This window comes from Cinclus cinclus, chromosome 3 (assembly GCF_963662255.1).
Source record: "Cinclus cinclus chromosome 3, bCinCin1.1, whole genome shotgun sequence".
In the NCBI taxonomy this organism is placed as follows: domain Eukaryota; kingdom Metazoa; phylum Chordata; class Aves; order Passeriformes; family Cinclidae; genus Cinclus; species Cinclus cinclus.
The window spans coordinates 47,958,308-47,981,217 of NC_085048.1; the positions used below are offsets into that span (position 1 = coordinate 47,958,308).

At 38.6% G+C, this 22,910-nt stretch overlaps 1 protein-coding gene across 1 annotated transcript in view; it reads left to right on the plus strand.

The window, feature by feature from the left end:
- Positions 1–5,100: 5,100 nt before the first annotated feature.
- RFX6 (regulatory factor X6) overlaps positions 5,101–22,910 on the plus strand; it is a 32,433-nt gene continuing 14,623 nt past the window's right edge. The window contains exons 1-7 of the mRNA XM_062488750.1: positions 5,101–5,269; positions 5,465–5,621; positions 7,221–7,344; positions 8,601–8,662; positions 15,319–15,396; positions 17,914–17,941; positions 21,421–21,528. Of these exons, the coding sequence (XP_062344734.1) occupies positions 5,101–5,269; positions 5,465–5,621; positions 7,221–7,344; positions 8,601–8,662; positions 15,319–15,396; positions 17,914–17,941; positions 21,421–21,528 (726 nt within the window). The remainder of the gene's footprint in view (positions 5,270–5,464; positions 5,622–7,220; positions 7,345–8,600; positions 8,663–15,318; positions 15,397–17,913; positions 17,942–21,420; positions 21,529–22,910) is intronic.

Here is a 22,910-nt window from a genome sequence, read left to right on the forward strand (position 1 = left end):
AAAAGTGAGGAAATCTTTTTCCTCTCCATTCTTATATATCCTCTCCTTCCTCTATCCTGACCACCCTCCTTCTCTTTCTCTCAGTCCCAGTGGTACCATCCCACCCACATTCTGGCTCTGATCACATTTCTGGGCTGATTTAACTATTTGAAATATCAGAAAGCCCTTCATTGTTTTCACTTGGCCTTGTTTTCTGTCACTTCAATAAATTAAACTGACACAGAAGTGTCTACAAGCGCTGAAAGCTAGCAGAGGAAGTGAGTGGCTAAGAACAGGGCGGACAGAGAGACACCAGGGAAAAAACTTGTTTTGAGACATGGTGAGCTGTCTGTGAATGTAGCAGTTTAGAGAGCTGCCCCCAGCTGGTGGTAGAACCTTCGGGATTCAGCTTTGCATAGAGAGAATAGTCCCTTGACTTTAGTGATTTACTTCTGTTAACACCTATTTAGAAGTTGTTTGTAGATATGCTAGATATACAAGTAATGCTGCTTATAGAGCTGTTTGGACTACCTGCAGAAACTCTCAAAATCACTTCTTTAAGGGTGAACATATCCTCTAAGCTCAGCTCTATTCCTGGATCATTCATTGAGGAACGTGAGATGTTTGAATAGCTGCTGACTGAAAAACTCTGCTGGTCTCCTTAATATTTTTTTTTTCTGAATGTGCCCACCAAAGCACAGTGTAAATACACAAATGGTGAAGTGGCTGTAAGCTTGTAGGAGCATGTACTTATATGAATACAAACATTTTCTCCCAATTTGGCACAGGAATAAAGAATACATATTGAAAAATGGCATTTCAAAACCAACATAAGTAACCTGAGACAACTGTTTAACATTAACTGAAGAGAGATGAAGAGAGATTAAGCACTGAGGTTTTTTGTTTACATGCAGCTACATAAGGTCAGAACTATACAGTTTACCTCGACTACGTACAAACTGTAATCTCTCTGGGTCTGTAGAGGATACAGACATGAACTGTGAGGAGGTGTTAGTGTAATATATGGTTTATTTATTTTGAAGTTTGTCCTTTGGGAAGAAAAATAGAAGGCCCCACCTCTATACAAAACAGACTGGGTTTTCATTTAAAGATCATAGGCAGTGGGTAAAATACCCAGATGTAAAGAGACAAGAGATACATGTCTGGCTTTATGAGCTGGAGACAGAGCAGGAAATATATTATTAAACATCACCATCTACTGGATGCCAGCAACTGCTCCTTATAAAGGAAACCATAAGCTTCCGTGCTGAGTTTACTGTCAGACAAGCTGATGCTTTCATGGATCTGGCACCCTGATTGCAAAGTTATTGGCAGGGCAAAGATTATGGATCTTTTCCATACCAAGTTGGGAGAAGATTTTTCAGCATTATGAAAGCTCAGAAAGTTCAGGGTAATATAATAAAAGCTATGAAATTGCTAATAAAGCAGAATGAGAACCTAAAAAAAGAAGGCAGGAATAGTCAGGCATGAGGGCAGTAGCATCCTTTGGGTAATCAATTTATTTTATTGTGGTATTTTTGTCTAGATACACACACACATGTGCCTGATGGAGATGAAAGGTTCTCCTCCTGAGTAGTTTCTGCTGATTGCAGTTCCATAGTTTTGAATATTAACCTTTCACTCTGTTGGCTGCACAGATCAAGTTCAACTATATTTATGTGATTTTACAGCATCAGGACTGGCAGTTCACACAGCCTGCTGAGGTCAAAAGGCACCAGTGTAGGCTGCACTCCCCTGCTATAGCTGACGAGCTGGACTAGCTCAGCAATGAAAGACCCTCCTTCCCTCCTTACAGCTAATTGATCAAAAGGAATGATTCAATAATTATTGGAATCAATAAAGCTAAGATTTTGGAGGAAGTTTCAATGATTTGACCCTTTAATTAATAGAGATACTTATCTAAAGAAATTTTTTGTGATAAAAAATCTTCTTGGATATATACTTTCAAAATGTGTTGCCAGCATCAAATGCAAGAGTTCTTAGCTTAGTGCACTTTTTTTTTTTAATTTTGAAGATCAAAATAGTCTCAAAAAATAAACACTGAGATGTGCAAAGGACCAAAATAAATGGGAAAGCTATTTTGTTTGAATTGGTGATGATTAAAACTGTTTCTTGCAATGAGTCACAGAAAACCAGAAAGGGAATTTCAGGAAGAGCTAAATAGATTCATGCTATGTCAATGCAGAGAGAATGGCAAACACTGACAATAATGTCAAATTAATTTATTATATCCTTGTAGAACACTGGTATGTACCGCATTTTATTTTTATTGTACTATCAGCATATTTGGAAAGAAATAGGTTTTTGAGTCTACCAAATAGTCCTGGCATCAACACCATATCAGGGCTTCTGTGTAGTTCATTTGTCTGGGGAGGATATGAGGTGAAAGAGTTTCCAACACTTAAGTAAACATCATGCAGGATTACACAAGAACAGATCAATAACAAATTGTATTTCTATTGCTTCATTTATCTTCCAAACATTTTTCAGTTCAAAACAGAGAACCCCTCAGGCAGATTGTTTTTAATGGCAAACCACACTAATATGAATAAAGTTGAAAAACATTTTGTTTTAATGTGCTGTGTTGCCAACAAGGAAAAGGAACACTGCAGCAAGATGAAACAGTGCAATACCTGAGTGCTGATATAAAAGATATTTCACATGTAAGTTATAGAAACAATTCTGTTGTTCTATGGAGTACATGTCTGATAATTTACTCCAGGCTATACAACATCATTACAAAATTCACCTAAAACCAAGCAAGACTTTCTAGGCTCTCAGTGCACACCTAGAAGGAAAACAGATTTATGAGATTATCTGTTTCACTGCGTAATGTGCCTGGTATGAATTACCTCTGGGAGACACCTCTTCTTCTCCATGACTCTAAAGGGAGACTGAGGTGAACAGATTAGACTAAGAAAACTAACTCTGAGACCAAATTAGGCAAGAGGTATTGCGTGCTTCAAGTACAAATTATAGAACCATAGATTATTTTGGGTTGGAAGGGACCTTTGAAACTCATGTAGTTCAATCCTCCTGCAATGGGCAGGGACATCTCCAACTACATCAGGTTGCACAAAGCCCCATCCCATCCAGCCTTACTTTGAATGTTTTGAGGGATGACACATGTACCCACCTTAGCGTTCATATTTGTGCATATGTATATATATTTGTATAGGTCTGTGTGTGTGCACAATTTTTGAATAGGAACATTCTAAAAAAAACCAAATATACATGGATATATTTTTAACAGTTCTACTTCATAATTAGATGTTATTTTAATAAGCAATAAGTAATATGGTTAGGATTCTCAACAGACATACCCGAGAAAAATATTAAAATTTTCTAGGCACAAGCAATGCTGTAATGTCCTTGGTACTTGTAGTTTCAGCTAGTCCAATTCTATACCTGCCCCATCCTTTCTGTCTCCCAAAGGCTGAAATCATACAGTAGGGTGGACTGCTGACTCCAGCAAGAGGGAGCTTAAATGTGGGGAAGGATTGTCCACTTGCCATAGCTTTTGGTGTCTCTCCTTTGCTTCAGCAGAACTACAAATGATTGTTACAGGGTGGAAACTAGCTGGTCCCAAAGCTGGAGCCCTAACTCAGTTAATCCCTCAGTTAACTGCATCACTTAATTAAGAAGGGAACATGGAAACAGTGAAGAAATGTTGAATGGAATAACGGGTAATGAAATAAATATATTTTACACAGTGGAGGGACAAGGTGTAAGCAGAACAGCAGAAAGTTCAGGCCAAATGCCATTTTTAACTCTGGGACCCTCTCACAGGTATGCCTCAGGTCTGCAGTCCATCATTAATTCTTATGATGAGGTTATGGGCCTTTCAGCAGATATGGGCACACCTGGGGTTTTGTTAAGTATGGATTTGACAGATGACAGCTGGTCTGACAATGCATCTGTGCAGGAGTGGAAGTGGTCATATTCTGCTGCTTTGTAGTGCTGTTGGGATCAATGACTTGAGGTGCAACAGAAGACTGGAAGAGAGAAGGAAAACAGCTGTTCATGAGCTTTGTGTTTGTGACAGTCCAGCACTCCTTGATGGCTCAAAAAATGCTTTACAATTCATCCAGTACAATGTTTTGTATTATATATTAATAATATTTCATATTACATGTCAGATATAATATGCTTGCTACCGCAAGTCATACCACAGTTTCCCAGTCCTTATCTGGAACAGCACAGCCCCTAACATTTTGCTTTAATGACAATTTATTAAAACAGTGGATGTTGCAGTGATCAGACTAAACTTCCACCCTACTGACAATTTTGTTCTCTGGGAAAAAGCAAAGACCACTTCCTGTGATTCTCTGCTGCCGTCTCTCAGTCAGCATGGTGCAACGGAGCAAACCAAAGACACGTCTGCCAGATGAATGTACAAAATGAAGATACTTTGTTCCGACGCCCGCAAAATTACACTGGGAATTAAAGAAATACGGACGGTAACAGAAGGGTCCCACGACTGGCCCTGCGGCCGGCAGGAGGCAGCTGCGAAGGGCAGAGCGCCCGTCAGGGGGGCGAACAAGGAGAGCCCCGCGCCGCCGTCTGCTCTGAAGGGACGAGGGGACCCTGCGGCTGCCCCTTGCCTCGGCCGCGGCGGGCCCGGAGCTGCTCCCCGACACCGGCCGGAGCCACCGCCGGCGGGAGTTAATCATTAAATCCCCGGCAGATCCGCTCCTGGCCGGCTCCCCCGAACCTCCTCAGCCTTCAGCCGTGCCCGTACCCCTTACCCTTCCGGGAGGGGAAGGGGCGGCAGGGACGGAGACACCTCCGCCTGCGGGCCGCCCTGCGAGGCGGAGCCCCCCGGGCGGGCGGGCCGGCCGGCCCGGAGGGGAGCCGTGCCGCCTCCCTGGACGGCGCCGTAGGGCACACCTATCCCCCGCCACCGCCCCCGCATCGCCTCTCCTGCCCTTCACGGCGGCGCTCGGCCGACACCGTCTCCGGCCCCCGCCTCAGCCGGCTCCCCCCTCTCCCTCAGGCCGCCGCCGCCGCGCCCGCCCCGTCCGCCCGCTCCCGTCCCCTGCCGCCGCCCATGGGCGCCGCCCGCGCCGCGGCGGGGCAGAGCCGGCGCCGCTGAGGAGCATGGCCAAGGGACCCGAGCAGGGGGACGCCTTCCTGCACCTCCCGGCCGCGCGGGCGGTGCCCGCCGAGGCGCAGGAGGAGCGCTACGCGGGGCTGCTGGGGCGAGGCTTGCTGCCCTGCGCCCGGGAGCCGCTGCCCGAGCCGCCGCTGTCCGCCGGCATCAAGGCAGGTAAAGGCGGGGAGGCGGCAGCGTGCCCTGCTCAGCCCGCGGCGGGAGCCGCTGCTCGGGCTCCGGCGGGGACGAGGCTGCCGGGCTCGTCCCGCGGCCCGCGACGGGCAGGGCGGCGGGCGGGAGGGGGCGGCCGTGCTGCGGGACCCTAACGAGGCCCTTGGGTCTCTCTTCTTGTCCCCCCGCGGCGTTCAGAAACACACTTGGGCTGCGAAGCCGTCTCCTCGGGAGAAGAGGATGCAGATGCTCGCGACGGCGCGCTGACAGCCGCCGACCAAAGCCCGTCTTCGAAGAAGAGCATCACGCAGATCATGAAGGACAAGAAGAAGCAGACGCAGCTCACCCTGCAATGGTAGGGCTCCAGAGAGCCCCCGCTGCCCGCCCTGGGGTTCCAGGACCGAGCCGGCGTGTCCGTCGCGCTCCAAGGGACCTTTCTGTAACAGCTGAGAGACGACCAGGAGGGCGACATCTCACAGTTCTTTTAGAAAGAATTTGTCATTTTTGGGGTGTTTCGTTAGTTGGTTTTTGTTTTCTGTTTTTGTTTTGAGGGTTTCTTTTGGATGAGCCTCATCTACAAATAAGGACAGCCATCCCCAAATTTCTGAGTTTTGAAATTATCGAAGATTTGTCACTTAACAGAAGTCTCAGTCAAATTCTTACACTATGTGGTTACCAATGAAATGCATCATCAAAATGTAGAAATGAAACATTATTTAAGAACTGCATTTGTGAATGGCTGCTTTAATTATCCTTTAAGTCTGTGACAGTAGATTTTCGCTGTCTTATAATGCATTTCTTCTACATGATGCTCTCCCACCCACTGAGGCTCTAGCTTTGGTTTATTTTATCTGGGGAAAAAAGTTAACCGAATAAGAGGTAAAGTTCTGCGGACATTAATTGATAAATGTTTATGTTAAAGTACACTTGAAATTAGGGAGGAGTGCTGTTGAAGTAAATGGGAATTTAATTATGAAATGTAGACTGTCAGTAGAGATATTTTTTTCCCTTCTAACTGAAAAATTAGACTGAATAATCCAAATCATTCATAAACTTATTCTAGTTTACATCTGACTTCTGAGTGTAAATAGTTAAGGATTTAGGTCTGGCAAGTCAGTGCATTTATTCAATATGCAGTGCATACTACACAGTATTCTCTTACAAATTTTTGTAATTTGAGAAACAAATTTATTGCACATCATCCCAGGAGCAGAGCAATGTAAAATGGTAAAGAGAAAAGCCAACAGGACAGAGAAATGCCCAGCTGTTACTAAATGTTCTCTTGAAGTGAAAACAGTCCGGTTTTTACTTCAGTTTTAAAAATTTTAGTTTAATGACCATCACTCACTTGTTTTCTGTGCACTGATTGGGAAGCTACATAGAAATTCACTTTCTTCAAAAAACACTGGCTTTTTTCATTGGGGTTTGAATCATTTCCAGGCCCAGAGTGGAAATTAAAAAATCAAATGGAGGAAGAAAAGAGAGATGAGCTCAGGTGTTGAGGATACAGTGGAACAGAAGATGCAAGTCCAGGTCCCTGCTCTTAAATCCCTTCAAAGGACTGGCTTAAACCCAGGTCTTTCATAGTCTAGTTAGGGCTCTTCTTTTCAGACTAAGGCTGGCTCTTAGGTGATGATAATTTAGTTATTTAAATAAAGCAAAAAAGTCCAGACATTGAAAAAGACTCATTAAGAACAGGGATCTGGCTCCAGGTTTTCCATATTCTGCAACTAGCCTAAGCATGAAGTGTGGAGTCTGACTGTAGTGCCTGTCATGTTCAGGAGAAACTCATCTGTGTGGTCTGATGGACTTCTTCAGGAAAATTAAAAAGAGAAGAACAACCAAAAAAAAAAAAAAAAAAAAAAAAAAAAAAGAGCAGTACCAAAAACTGGAAAATGCAATCAGGAGAAATGGCACTTTGCTTCTTACTCTGGCAGTTTCTTTCTCTACACAGGCTGGAAGAAAACTACATTGTATGTGAAGGAGTTTGTTTACCAAGATGCATCCTTTATGCACATTATTTAGACTTCTGCAGAAAAGAGAAACTGGAACCTGCCTGTGCTGCAACTTTTGGGAAGGTAATAAGTAAATGCCTTCATAATTTGTTAGATCAGTTGTTTGGAAGAATCACAGTTTAGTACACCCCTGTAAAAATTCTTCTGAAGTTCTCATGTTTTCTACTGCTAATGTACGTGGAATCAGACTAACTATAAAAACATTGTCTCCTATGAAAGCATTTCTTAACATCACCTTTAGGAGATGGAAGCTGAAATTCCCTTTGATTTATTGATGATTTTTGCAGAAAAAAAAAAGGCATTCTCTCTGAGTGCTTATTTTCTTTTCCTTTTTGTTCATGACATTAATAGGTTCTTTGCACAAAACCATATCTGACATGTTAGACACTTATACTTAAATAAAATATAATTAAAGGCAGTGTAAAGTGAGATGTGACACAAGTAATGCTAGAAGGGGAAAAGAAATTAATAACACAAAGAGCTCCCAAATTAAAAATTGTTGATTCATTCTCTTTTCTCCCCTTCCCTACAATTAATCCTGAAGTAATTTAATGAAAAAGAGATGTGAACCCTCCAAATTAAATCTTGAGTATTTAGTGAAACAGGAAACAAAAATTTTTCAAGGATCATCTTCTTTTTTAAGCACTACTGATCTAGTACTGGCTTATACATAGCAAAATGCATTAATTAAATAACAATGGATTTAAAATCTGTTTCATTAAATGTTCATTTCCTTTTTATTCCTCTTGAACTGGATATACTGAAAGAGTGGATATCTAATTTTCATACACAGTTTCAGTATAAATGAGAAAGACAAGGGGTTCCATCTGAACATTGTTTTGACAGTGATCTGTCTATTAGATGTATCTATTAGATCTACCTCTATTAATGAATTAATTTTTCAGATCACACTTTCAGATAAAAAAGTCAATTCCTTTCTAGTTGTTTGTCTTTGAAAGCAAAATAGCTAGAGGGCAGAGTTTCCCCAAGTTTTGTTTAGATCTCTGAAGCAAAAGTTACAGTTTAGGAACTTGAACATAACAGGATTCTGGTGAAGCAAACTAGAGTTTAAAATGTGAAAGTGAAAACAGAAAGGGAGAACAGGTGGGAAGATTGGAGATACCCAGCAAGATGGACAAGGATGGAAGAAAGCCTGCAATGTGGAACATGGCCTAATCGTTTATGTTCTGCTGTAAGTTATCGAAAATGCTAATTCATTAATTACCTTAGACTATATATTTACACTACGATTTTTCTATAAACAGATTGCTAAGAAAATTTACCAGTGTTAGAAATTAATGCAGTTGTTTTCTCTTTAGACCATTCGCCAGAAATTCCCTCTCCTTACCACAAGGCGGCTTGGAACAAGGGGCCATTCAAAGTAAGTCACAATTAAGAGTGTATCTGCTTATAGAGCAAATTTTAGGAATCGTGTGTTTCCGTGTCTCCTTAATAGGTACTAATTGGCAGGGGACTTTATTTAGATGGTACACTGCAAGTGATAACTTTCATGTACATGCTGAAACTGATACTTAGACTCAAACATTTAAGTTTGAAAACATTGCTGCATAATTTTTAGGCTTGAGCTGATTAAGTTTCTAAATCTTGTGTTTGCATTTATTGACCCATGCATACGTTGCATATATATGTCGAAGTATTAGATATAAAAAGCATCTATAATACACGTCTTTTTATAGCTGCTCATCTTTCTATAAATAGTGATTTTATTTCTCTTTTGCAAGACTAACAACTTTCATTGTTCTCTGTGTAACAATATGGGTTCACTTAAATACACCACCAGAAGAAGCATTGTTTTAAATTGAAGTTAAGGCATACTTCTGCTCTTTGTTGTGGGTGTCTTATAAAACTCTGAAAAGTACACATTCTGTAGTGTAGTCATTTCATAAATAAAGTATCCTATTAATTTGTACATTTGATCTGTGAAGTATCAGGTTATAGGAATAGATCATAGACAATTCTATATCACCTGGTGGTAAAATTTTTATTAGTACTTGTTCTGGCATTATGCTTTTGGCCATGAATAATTTAGTGAAAAACTGTTGTGAAAAGTGGTAACACACATATTCCCTCATGTCCATTTTGCTAGTAAATAGGATAGAAAACCAGAATAATGATAGAAGTATAAGAAACTCAAAACATTTTGTTTCTTTGGGAAAACTCTTTGTTTTAAGCTACTTAGGCTTGAAAGAAAAAGTTACTCTTGTCTTTCAATAGTCTAGAAGCAAAAGTCAAAACGAAAGAAGACTGAAAAAAAACCCTACAAGTCTTGTTTTCCTAAGTGCTTTGCAATATACTAGAAATATCTGAAAGATTTTTTTTATTTTCATAATTTTGGGGGGTTATTAAATGTTGTTACACTTGGCTTTCTTCCTGCCTTAGAAATAAAAGAAGTAGCTAGTTTATTCTGCTTTAGTTTTGCTGAAGAATGAATGAGAGTAATTTGTGAATTTTAGGTTTTGTTGCAGAAAAAATGAAGGTGGGGAAGAACTTAAATTCCAAATTCTAGCAAAGACATTCTATTTCTTGAGCATGTCTCAAGCATTTATTTTAAATAACCATTAAAAAAATTAAATCCAAAGGAAATAAAGTCATCATAGAACATTATTCTTTTTTTTTGGTTGGTTTTAACAGAGGATACTTTTTGCATAGTGTCTCTTGCAGTCTTACAAATTTGTAATCCATTCGTTTCTTTTAGGAGATAGTACACAGTTTACAATGTATAGAGGAAAACTGGAACTGAAGTTAATTTCTCTTTTTGTAGGTGACTTGTAGATGCTGAGTAGAGGTGTTTTGAGGAGAGAAACTATTAGAAAGGTTATTTATTAAGGAAAAGAGGGATTTTGTGTGTTGTCTGCTGTGGTGAACCTAAGCTGTGATTACAGGTATGAGATGATGCAGACATAACTTTGCTGCAGGTGTTGTGTTTAAGATTTTAAGAGATCTGGCATTCACAATCTTTGCAGGAATATTTGGCAGTGTACTAATTCATCAATGTCTTGGTAAATTCTTAAGTCAGGTTCATAACCCAACATATTTGGTGAACCACTAGGTGACAATGGACCAGATAATGCAAGGGAGAAGTCTCCCACATGCTGATTATATATTGTTCTGACATCACTAATGGATTGATAAACAGGATCCAGTGAGGATCCAAACTTCCAAAACATATCCTGTGTCTGCATGATTTAAGCACAGTAAGCCTTTATTAAGTAAATGAATATGTTTCAAATATGTATATACCTACAAAATTAATTGTGTTGGAACATGTGTCAATATAGTCCACTTTTCTCAAAGACATTAAACAATATTAATATAGAAATAACTGCCAACATTTCTGTGGCAGATTCCATATCCCTACTGACCTTGTTGGTATTATGTGCCATATTTTCATATGGATTAACTGTTCTTGAACAATTTCCTCAAATAAATGAGGCATCATCAGGTTTTGTTTGAACATCTGGCACTTGTTTCTCTGTATTTTTTCATCAGTTTTATTCAGAGCCTTTTCCTCCGCAATTCTCATTTCTGCTAAGATGCATTTACCTTGATCTTGCTGTGCTAAAAATGACCTCACAAAAGGCACAAATGACAGTATTTCTAGTTCAGAGACTAAATATAGCAGCAGTAGTCATAGGGAAGTGTCAGTATAAATCATAGAATCATAGAGGCATGGAATGATAGATTGGTTGGGGTTGGAAGGGACCTTAAAGATCATCTAGTTTCAACCCCTGTGCCACAGACAGAGACCCTTTCAACTAGACCAGGTTGCACAAAGCCCCATCCAATCCAGCCTCAAACACTTCCAGGGATGAGAGATCCACAGCTGCTCTAAGCAACTTTTGCCAGTGCCTAAACACCCCCACTTTAAAGAATTCTTTCCTAATATCTAATCCAAATCTACCCTTTTTCAGTTTAATGATCTCTGATAATGGGTTCTCTGTCTCTGGTGTTGTGGGCCGTGTTCTCCTTCAGAACTAGAGACTCACTGAGGAGTAAATGAATTTCTGATTTCACCAGGTAGCAATTAGTCACATAAATGTTATTTGCAAAAGTATTTCCATTAAATTAATACTAAAGGGCTGTTCTTCAGTTTCAATGAATTGTTGGTTACGCTCTTTTTATATTAGCATGGACTCTAAATGTTAAAAGCTGTTTCTGAGTTACTGGGACTAGTAGGAGAGTTCTTACTAGCAATTAAATCACTACTACACTACTACAGTAGTTTAGTGACATTGTATTATTTCTACTGCTGCTATCTTTATTACTATATTATGCTAGCAGGAGCATTATTCCTCACTATTCCTGGCAATGATGTTTGATATAGTAGTATTGCCCCAGAGCTCTGATCATTGTCCAGGACTCTATTGGAGTCTTGTGCTGCAAAAGCATAAAAAAGAAGGAGACAATTGTTCTCCAGTGGAATAATTGTTCCTAAATTTAGAGAAAAGTTAACACCCTGGGAAAAAAGTGCCTTCCTGGACACTGCAAGCATGCATGGAAATCTGTTGTTAGAGCCTGGCTGTGATCAGAAGAAAACAAAGAAAATAATTTCCTTTTTCCATCATCTTCAAGGTGGTGGAAATTGTTTTTCTCCCACTCTGCAATAAGCTCTTTTTGACATCCTCATGAGCCTGAATTGTGTTTGAGGAAAAGCTCCTGCACTGACATATGAAATACAGTTGCTATTGTAAGGCATGAGATACACAAATGTTAGTTCCTTCTCTGTTCGCAAACAGCATTTGTCATCTCTAGTTCAGGGCAAAGGACAAACTTAAAACTGAGTCTGAAGATTCCTAGAATTCAGGTCAGAATCTCTCTTTCCTGTGTTTACATCCAACAACCTATTTGTGCAAAAGTGTCAATACTAAAACTTTAAATGTTTGGCCAAGAAGGTCCAACACACTGGACACAACTTTGTTAACAAAATACATTAATCTCTCATCCCCATGCTAATCACTCTACACAGCTGAAAGAAAGAAAATTTTTTTGTTTTCACTCTGCTGAGTGAAAGAAGATGCAGCACCATAAATACTTCCAACTTCTTTCTTAGATTAATATTTCATAAGCAACAGTACTCTGTTCTGAATCCACCTTTTTGCATTGGTAATTTTGAACATGCTGTGGTCAATGCTAGAACTCAGCTGTAACTTTCAAAGTACTTGGATCACATGAAGCAGCTATTTGGGAAAATGTACAAACTGCTCAGTGCATACACACAGAAGACTGTTTGAGCTCAAGTTACAATTTAATTTCTTCATAGACTTTGATCAATGATGAATCTTAGCTTTTATCCATCATGTCTGAAAACTATTATCTTATTTATTAGGAGTGATTTAGTGGGTTAATAAAACTGATATGGCAGCTGGCCCTGTGATAAGAAGTTATTGCAAGTCCCTGAACAGCTTAAGCCTATCATTTCCTTATCAGCTATCATTTGTTTCAGTGTATGCTAAAATCAGAGCTACAAATTGTGTCAGAACATATGTTACAGCAAACCACTGAAATTAAAAGAGAAAAGCAGTTCAGCTTGTTTTATAAAATGTCTGTTTCAAAAATAGAGAGTAAATTCCTTGTAACTAATTACATTTTGTTAATTACACAACAGAAATAATAAATAGTAAAATACAAATATACTGTACATACACACAAAAATATGCGTATAAAGAGACAGAAGGAAGGCATTTGAAGATGTAGGTTAAAGATGTCAGTGTGTCTGGTATGAGTATAGTACTCTACAGGGAGCCCAATATTAGCTGTTCAGCTATGGCTTGTAAGGGAATAATAATAATCTTCATACCATATTATGCTATGGAGTATGCCACACAGAGCTTGAAAAGTAAAATTATATTATTTTTAATAATTTCTGTGCTGTGATTTGAAAGCTGTATTTTTAGCAGCAAAAATTCAACTACATGTTACTGAAGAAAAACAGAATGATACCTGCTGTGCCTTTAATACGCACAGAATATATACTGAAAATATCTATTCTCTACATAACAAGATTTCTCAGTGATGAAATCTGATATCTTGGGACATTCCAGCAGGAACAAGTGGATACTTGAGAATCTAAATCATACAATAATTCCTGTTCCTAGCCCAAATATATTAATATTAATTAGATGTGGAATAATCTAGATATTGAATCATAGCTCTGCAAGGAAGTAATGCTTTTCCTTGCCTCTGGCCCACTCCGACTGGGAAATGCCAAAATTTATGGTGTATTTTAGAATTCAAAAATGGTATGCGGTATGGTTGAAGCTGGATGATTTAAACTGTTGGAATGAGATGCGGGCAACTGCTTGCTTACATGGCCAATGACAAATGGGCAGATAACATTGTTAAAGAAGCAGTCACAGCTCTATTCTGTTTTCATTCTGTTTGGTGGACACCCTTTGCAATGTAAAGACTAAGTAAATGCTGTTATTTCAAAGAATCCATACATGTATATTTTCAATACCTCTTGTGTCACAGTAAGGAAAGAGGGGAGGCACTTATGGCTTTCCTAGGGGTTGACAGGTGCCACAGTGATCTAGCAGTGTTAGGTAGACTCATCAGTTTCAGGAAAGCATGAGCAATGGTGCCACTTTCTGTCATGTTTCTTGGCTGTGAAATCCTGAATGCACACAACAGACTGTCCAGAAACAGAAAAAACAATTTCAGCTGAGATTGTCAAAGCTACCCGGGCTAGGCAAATACATCAGCCTAATGAACATTTTATTAGGCATAATTTGTATCTAATGCCTTTAACCAGCTTTGTAAATATAAAACACGTGAGGGTTTTGTTCTTACCTGTAACAGTTCCATACAAGAACAAACAAAATATTGTGATTTTTTTTTTAATGGTCATTACCAGGAGCAGAGGAGATGAGATTAACACTTTTGTTCATGTGTTATGTGAACTATTTCCTGAGACTTCACATTTTAAGAATTAATTTCTTCAAGCTTTTGGGGAGTTTCAGTGAAATCAGTGCAATGTGTTGCAAAGTGCTACTTTGAAGCAGCTCAGTTAAACCAGCTGCCATGGTACTTTCGAGCTAATTTTAGTAAAAAGCAAATTAACCTTTCTATTATATCCTATTCTATCTGTTTCTATTCTTAGACAAATTTGGTTTAATAAATCAGTTTTTAAATCTGTTGAGTGGAATTTATAAGGCAGGGCCTATCAACTTTGATAGATGAACTCAAGCAAACTTTGCTATGACCAGTAAGGAAAGAGCTGCCCCCAGCTTGCTCTCCTGCCCTCCTCTCAGAAGTCACTTATTTGGTAGCAAAATCAGTGGAAAGCAGTAAGTAGCTACTGCACAGCCAGTTTTCTTAGTGACAACCTAACCTTTTTTGCATCTTGTGTGTCTTTGGTTAAGCTGTTGAGTATGAGCACTGCAAAGCCTGAGCAATAGGCATGTTTCCTTTTTCAGTCTCTATTTGGGAGCAGTAATCTCCAGGAGAGCAACAAGGGAGACAAATGTGGATGACAAGTACCTAAATGGCTTAATAATTTAGAGTTAGTCAGCCTACGACCTGACTGAAGAATGAATGAATTAGATATCATTATTAGTCATAGGAGACTGAACACTAAGTTATAAGGTGCACTGGCAAGCTATTTTCAACTGAGAAAGGCTCTGAGGGACTGTCTAAATGTAATGGTTGCAAGCGATAAAATGTACCTGATAGATCAAACCCAGCACCCTTTCAAACAAATGAAGTGAAACAGAAGGCATATTAGAAAAAGGACATGTAACACGTTTCTGTAATTTCTGTTCTAGCTATATTCTTCTAGTAAGAAAGAAAGTATTTTAATTTTAACCCTTGAATTTTGGATCAAATAATGACAATACTTTTTTCTACGAGACTGGATTTTGTTCTGTGTCAGTGAAAGGAATTGTTCAACCTCTTCTGAAAAGTTTTCAGAAAGCATTTAAAATCAGTCTTGACAGCTTGCTTTTCTTTCAGTTTGGTTTGGCAGCTTGGTTTACTTGGCATATCACTCCTAAATGTGCCTTTTTTTTTTCCTTGCAGGTATCACTATTATGGAATTGGCATTAAGGAGAGCAGTGCATATTACCACTCTGTGTATTCTGGAAAGGGCTTAACCAGGTAAAATTACTTCTGAGACTTAATCAGTGAAGGTCTAACTATAACCTTCCCTTAGGAAGATATATGTAGGACTCTAATTTCTGTTTCTACCACAACTAGAATTGCTGTTTAAAATTGTTAATTATTTAAATGGTTCATCTCTATGTTTTCTAGTGTGACCCCGCCACAGTCAGTGTAGAGCTGTCAACTTTTAACAGCAGAACATTTTGTCAAGTTGTATGAGGGAGCAAAATCCCATTTCCAGAACACTCGTCTAATTTTGTTTGCCTGTGTGTCACCCTGTGAGTTCTTTCCCCAGGACAGCTTTCCATTATGAAACATCTGGAGAATGGTGTGAAGCTGGCACCTGTGGGGAAGGAGGGAGGGGGCAGTGTAGATTAATATTTACAGGTCCTTTGACTGGCTAATATCAGTTTAAACCTAACCCAGGAAGCTCTAATTATATTTATTTAAGGGACAGCTAGCAGGATCAATACGTTACGATAGCTGCCTGTTGGTTTGCCAAAGATTAATAGTTCGTAAAACAAATGTCTCTGTTCACGTATGGCTTGAATGACGGCTTTCATTGTCTCTGGCAGTATACCTGGATAAATGGGACTCTGAGAAAAGAAAGGAATAAATGAGTCTATAATTACACAGAGAAAATTTAACTGGTGGCAGATTTAGGTTATAGCCAAAGAGACCTTTTACAAACAGTAAGACGTGTGAAAATTGAGGGTAATGCTGCCAATGGTGCTTAAAAAGGGTGTAACAGATTAAAATATTCTATTTCTTTGTCTAGTATGTATCCAGAGCTGTGGTACACAGTGTATTTTTTTTCATAATACAGAATTATATTGAGCAAATTATTTATTTTGTTGACTAAACGACATTTTCATTTAAAGTAATATAATAATTCTTCATCTTTATGTCAGGCAGGCACAACTAGTAGCAATGAGTGCAAAGAAAGTGGAGGTACTGCAAAATTCCCCAAGGCTGTATTTCTGAAAGTATACACTCACATACAGATCGAATAGATACTCTCTTAACATTTTCAGGACTACTCACTAGATTCACTAATTGGGAACCTTTTCTTTGTGTTAGGACCTATGTTGCCTATGCTCATCTGTATGGGATGTTGAATTTTAGGGTCCAGCAGTTTAACTGCCTCCCTGTCTGAATTAAAGCAGAAGCTCAGATGTTAATTTTGCACAGTCTGCCCCATCACTGTAGCTGGATTTTTCTGTGTGAAGAGAATGGTGCAGTAGCCTGGGTTAAGAACAAGCTTCTGGATAATGAAAGAATCAGGCAGTGTAGGGATTCAAAACTCCCAGTTCCTGGCTGCTGCATATAGTGATCCATAGATCTGTCCTTTATGTCTCTTCTAGTCATTGAGGCTCTGGAAGAGCAGTACTACCAGATGCTGCCTCACATTTTTGCTGAACATGCAGTGTACATTTTGCTGAACACGTGGAAATCCAGAGTCCAAAACAAATACAGCCTTGAAGTTAATTAGATCCACGTTGTAATCAGCTGAGTGATGCCTTCATTTATACATAACTATCAACATGCAAGGGAACTGTCTAGGTAACATATGCTGGATTATCATGTGGTGGGAACTGCCAGGCTGGGGCAGGAAAAATTCCACAACTGCTCAGCCTCTGGATTTCTGAGAGCATCTCAGAGAGCAGGAAACAGCCAGAGAGCATCTCAACAGCAGGAAACAAGGATATTGCCACTAATAATTATGAGACTTCATATTGCCCACAGTATCTTATCAGTTGGCAGCTAGTGGTACAGGAAATAACAATAATCAAACAACATTTATCATTATACTAATCCATTAGAATCGCTATTATTACACATTCTCTACTTTAGTAGTTATAATTTAAAATTATAACTTTTTCTTTCTGGTTTCTGCACGGAAGGGTTGCCTCATATTCCAATGACTGCATTGGGAATCTCTCAACTGGACTCTTAATAGGACGTTCACTATACTGAACACATTTTTGCCAGTTAAGGAATCTTTTATGCCAGAAATGTATTTCATTGCATCAAAATAGTACCGTAGTGAAAAAGAATGTGAAATCACTGTGCTTTCTTAATTTTTCCAAGAAATGTTAATTACATATTTATATATCTATATAGATATATAGATGTAAACTTTTTGCACTAAAATCTGCATGTATTTCATTATAAAGACATTATGGACTTGCACCTATGTTGCCCTTTTGCTGTCTGTGAAGTGGCAAAGTTCCAAACAAAAATGTGAAACTGGATTTTATACTTCAGTGTTTAGTCAGTGGTCTTAATCTTCATGTTTTGTAAGACATCAGTAGGTTTCCTGTTATGACCAGGTAGTTGAAAATCAGTGGAAGAAGTTAAGAAAACAAAGAAAACAAACATTAAAAAGCGTGCAAAAACCTATAATTTCATTTGGGAAAATGCAATATTTTTTCTAATCGATCATGCATATATATATAATCTCTACAAATGTTCAGCCTAGGAAAAAATAATCAAAGGTATTTTCTTTCAAAGGTTCTCTGGAAGCAAGCTAAAGAATGAGGTAAGTGCTGTAGTCTTTCCTTTTACTTCTGTTATAATACAAATATATGACCTGTGGTATCCTTCACATCTATTTCTTTGAAAATTACAACAATATTTGACTGCGTATCCTTTTTTTAACAAAGCTGAGTATTTGCTTCTCTAAATATTCAAAGGAAAATACGATTGGAAAACACTTTTTAGGGTCCCCATTGCAATTACCCATAAGCCTATTTAAGCAAAGGATCAAGCTCTAGCTTTATTTTTTTTGCATGTTACTTTTGCAGGAGGGCTTTTTAAGAGTCTTATATGTCTGACTGGAAGCTGAAAAGAATATCTATTTTAAAAGAAACTGAAACTTGTGCCTTCTAGTCAGTATTGCCTTGCTCTATTTTTTGCTCTTCGTGACATTTTGTTGTTCTATCTTCTTGCTGCTTTTGCTTGCTGGGTGGGACAAACAGCAGCTTTGAGTAACTACTTACCAGCCTTATAGCCTTCTACCGTTATTGTTCTGATCTGAACATCTTTAGAGTAAAATAAATCATAAAGTCTTGTAAATGCTTTCCAATTCCTGTTGGAAATATCCCTTCTGATGAACCCTAGAACTGGATCTGGTTTGTTGGTTTTTGTTCTCCAGCCCCTGACAAGTAGTCTACATTTTTACTACTGTATACTATGGTATCGTCACTGTCATTCTGGTCACATTTATAGTAGAAAATTATGGATTAATGTGCATTAAAGGTTAAGTGTTTCTCACAGTACTTTTATTTGGTACTGAGTTCAACTGGCGTGGAATATCCCTCACCCATATTATTAAACTCCTGAACCCGCAAAAGGACATAGGGACATCTCTGCCACATTGCCACGAAGAAATGTCTCTAATGTGCAGTGTGTGTTGAAATATGACTGAAGGTGTTTGGGGTACTGCTAATTGGCATGGGCCAAAAGAATGCCAGAGGCCATTCTGAGTTAATACTGTTCCAGTATTGCCTGGTATTGTTTCCTGACACCATTTAATTTACTATACTAAATATACCTTCTGTGATCAACTGATACACAGCAAGCTTTCCACTTTTTTCATTTCCAGATAAGCAACTCCTAGCTGATAGCAAATATTTTTATTGGTCCCTAGTAGTAGAGTGTAGTTTTGCTCTATTGATTTTCATCCCCCTTATTACCATTATCTCAAAGCCATCCATGTCTTTCTACATGACCTCTTGGTCTTCCTCTGTTGATGATTTCATTAGCTCATGTCAACCAGTTTAATCTATGAAATGTTCAGTCAGATCAGCCCCGAGTCTGATCTTTGGGAATTTTCACTTCAATCCCTTTTGAACCCAGTAGTTTCCTTGTCAACACAACTTGTTAGCATTTCAGCTAGAGGCAGTTTCTTAAATATTTTTACATTCTTTTACTAATCCCCACTCTCACCAGCATAACTGATCATTTCCCATGGTGACACCATGTCAGATATTTTAGTGAGGTTCAGATAGATTAGATCTGGTTGCATTTCCCCTATTCAGATAATCGGCTATCTTATCAAAGAAAGATAGTGCTATGCCATGGGATATCCCCAACATATGCATGAACACTACTGAAGCATTCATTCATTAATTCAGAGTTTTGGGATGGAATATATCTGGTTCCTTTAGCACAAATGGATGCATATTTTCTTCCATCTCTGATATGGCATTCCCAGTCTGCCTTGGAATTGACAGTCCCACAAATCTGTCTTGTTTCTGACCCAGAGTTCCTTTGTCCTCACAGAAAAAAACATTCACCAATAAGTCCATGGAAATAAATGAGAAAGGGCACGTAATTATGAGTTCTTGATTGTCTCACTCAGTATTGTCTGAAATTATTCAGGCATGTCTTAAGAGAAAAAAACGTCTTTCATGGTCAAAACTGGGTTGTAATAATCTCGGGGTGCTGAAATTTTGTCATTATATTTTCATTAGTGTGAACAGGTGATAGATGGGTCCATTTTCATTTGCTTGAAAGTATATGCAATTAGGTATTCCAAAAAGATTTAAAATTATTGCATAAGGTGTAATTCTCAGTAGGAACGTAAAGACATTGAAAAGATGTTAAAGCACTGATTGTCTAAATATACTGAGTAAATGGCATTTGAATGAACACTTCTTGAGTGCCAGGGACACTGTTTACTTCTGGTATGTTTTATCACGTTTTCTAGTATTCTCTCTGTAGGGGGAGATATCAGCAAATTCTTTTATCTAAACCAGTTAGTGCACCATTACAGTCTGTATGGTTAATTAGGCAGATAATATTACTGTCATTATCTTAATGTTAAATAGCCATTAGAAACAGATGGCATTAAATTGAAAGGGCAAGTGGCAGCAGGTTAAAATATTAAGCCTAGAACTGAGGCACAGTCATATAAGTCCATTAGCAAGGTAAAAAACATTACAGATTATCTTCTCTTAAACTTCCCACCATGACTGCCTTTTTTAAATGAACAAATCCCTTTTAATCAGAGCTTTTAGTATATTTCACGGGTAATTGCATAATAAAATCATTAGGATTGCTCGTGGTAAAAAAGTACCCTCCTTAGGCAATTATAACGCTACAAAAGTATTGACATGAAGAAGTACTAATGTTTCTAAATTTCTACAATTTATTTTACTTAGAGCTTTATATGTGTTTGAATAGTAGATAGCACAGCAAAATTAGTTTACATGTAGTATGCTTTTGGGTTTTTGCTGCCTGTTTCGTCAGACACATCACCCTATAAAGAAAGGGCTGTATTTATGTTGAATAAGTCAATTACAGCTATGGTTTTCTGAATTCAGTATTTGAGAGAATTTCACTTGAAAATGGCCTCCAATTAATGAGGCAACATTTACAGAAAAGTCTTATTTGCACATTTCAACACTGTGTGTTGCACTATATATGTACCATTTCCACTTCAGTGAAATCTTCCTGTAGGCAAAGGGGTAGGAAAAGGTCACTTCAAGTTCTATTCAGATGCCTTATGCGAGATCATAAAGTTCATCCATTAGTACAGAGGGAATCTGCACAGAAGTAGTGAGGTTTTCCACAGGAGTATGCAGAAGGCCGGCTGGTGCCTCTGCACACTGACTTGAGATAAGGATGGGTTAGGCTAAAATAGAACAAAGAGTTTCAGCCAAATGGTCTTCTTTAGATTTGAATGCAATCCTATGAGAGTAACTACAGTTCAGCCAGTAAGGGCAGAACCATAACACAGATTGTATTTCTTCTCTTGAGGATGAGGGTTTCACCTTAATCATAGCATTCGAGACCATTTGGTGAAGTTTAGATACAGACACATATTTAATAACCTTCCTGAGCTGGGGTCCAGATCTGGATAAGCATCAATATTTTTGAAGAATTATCTGAATGCAAGTATTGTGGGACCTTGAGAGACTCATGAAACAATATCAAAGTTTAGCATGAATTTTTGATTTCAGATGTAACAGTACTAGCTATTTTAATGTTCCTGCTTTTTCCCTTCTGTTTCAGGGTGGTTTTACTCGTAAATATTCTTTGAGTTCCAAAACTGGAACACTCCTCCCAGAGTTTCCAAGTGCTCAACACCTTTTGCTTCAAGGGTGCATTTCTAAAGACAAGGTAAAAAGTGAGCTCCTTCTCTTCTGTCTTAGAGATCAAAAATTTGCCACAGAATGTTTCTTTATATCTTCGCCTTTGAGGTATTGACATGAAAGAGCCAGAAATGTCCATAATCAAACAGAGGTGACTGATTTATAGAGGGGGCAAACCTTTACTAACACCGATTAACCGGCTTTCCAATGGAAAGGTGGTTGAATTATTTACCTATTAACTGACCCAGTATTTTACAAACTGATGGTATGTAAGACGGGGAGAGCAAAACAAACAAATAACTGAGAGTTGTGCTCTTTACAAATGCCTTTGGATTTAAGGTAAATTTTGTTCTGATTAGAACAGAACAAATAATTCACAGCAAACAGTTAGATGAATTTTACTCTCATTAATTCTTTGAAAAGTGACTGAAAATCTGAACATGTTTGGGGTTTCTTTAAAATTACTTAAATCATTCCTCAAATCAGTGCTTGGTATTACTTATCCTAAGGATAACTCTTCAGTTGGAAGTATTTCTCATGTTTTATGTCTTTGACTCTGCCTGTGTGTTACTTCTGTGTTGTTTCTTGTCACCTTACAAGCTGCTGCATTGTGCTAGAAATCCTTTGACAGACATTTTGAACTTTTGAATTTAGTGTTCAGTGCAGGTGATTATGGTGACTGGCTTGAGACACGTTGCTTTAAAGCTTTTTCTTTTTGTTCTGAGAAAATGGTGAAGTCCAGGATTCCTGTGGGGAAAAGCGAAACAAAAGGATCCATCTTAGCTGGAAACCGTACCATTCCTAAAGAAAGCCCAAGAGCTGGTATACTCAGCAGTGTGCACCACCTGCTCTATAGTCTCCATCAGTGAAGTGACATCTCTCATATAGACAGCATTCTCATTAAATTTAAATCTGACAAATGTTTGAGGTTCCTTGAAGGCCCAACACAGCAGTGTAAACAAACTGATTTTTACTGCTCCAACAATGAGGAAAAACTTGAAATTCATTCTCTCTTCATTTTTAGCTCAGCAGCATTGTGCATGACTGTCTGGGGACAGACTTAGCAAGTTATGAGGAGACTCATAAAGATGGGGAAGATTAATTTCTGTGCTTCCTGCATTCTCTTTCCTTGATGCTCTTTCCTTGTTTCTTGTTCTCTTATTTCCTGTTTTCTTTCCATACTGCCTTTTCCTTCCTTCAGCTTATCTGACCAAAGTTATTTAGGTACTCTGTTGAAGACAGCCCATACATGAAGCTTGACTCCTGCATTAAACTCTTAAGGAGTTGCTTTGCAACTCAGATGTCTGGAGACTCCGTAAGTACAGCAGTCTGCACTAAAATAGATGGGTAATTCCTTCATTTAATGTTTATGGAGAGAACTTACCCAACCTTTATACTTCTATCAACTCC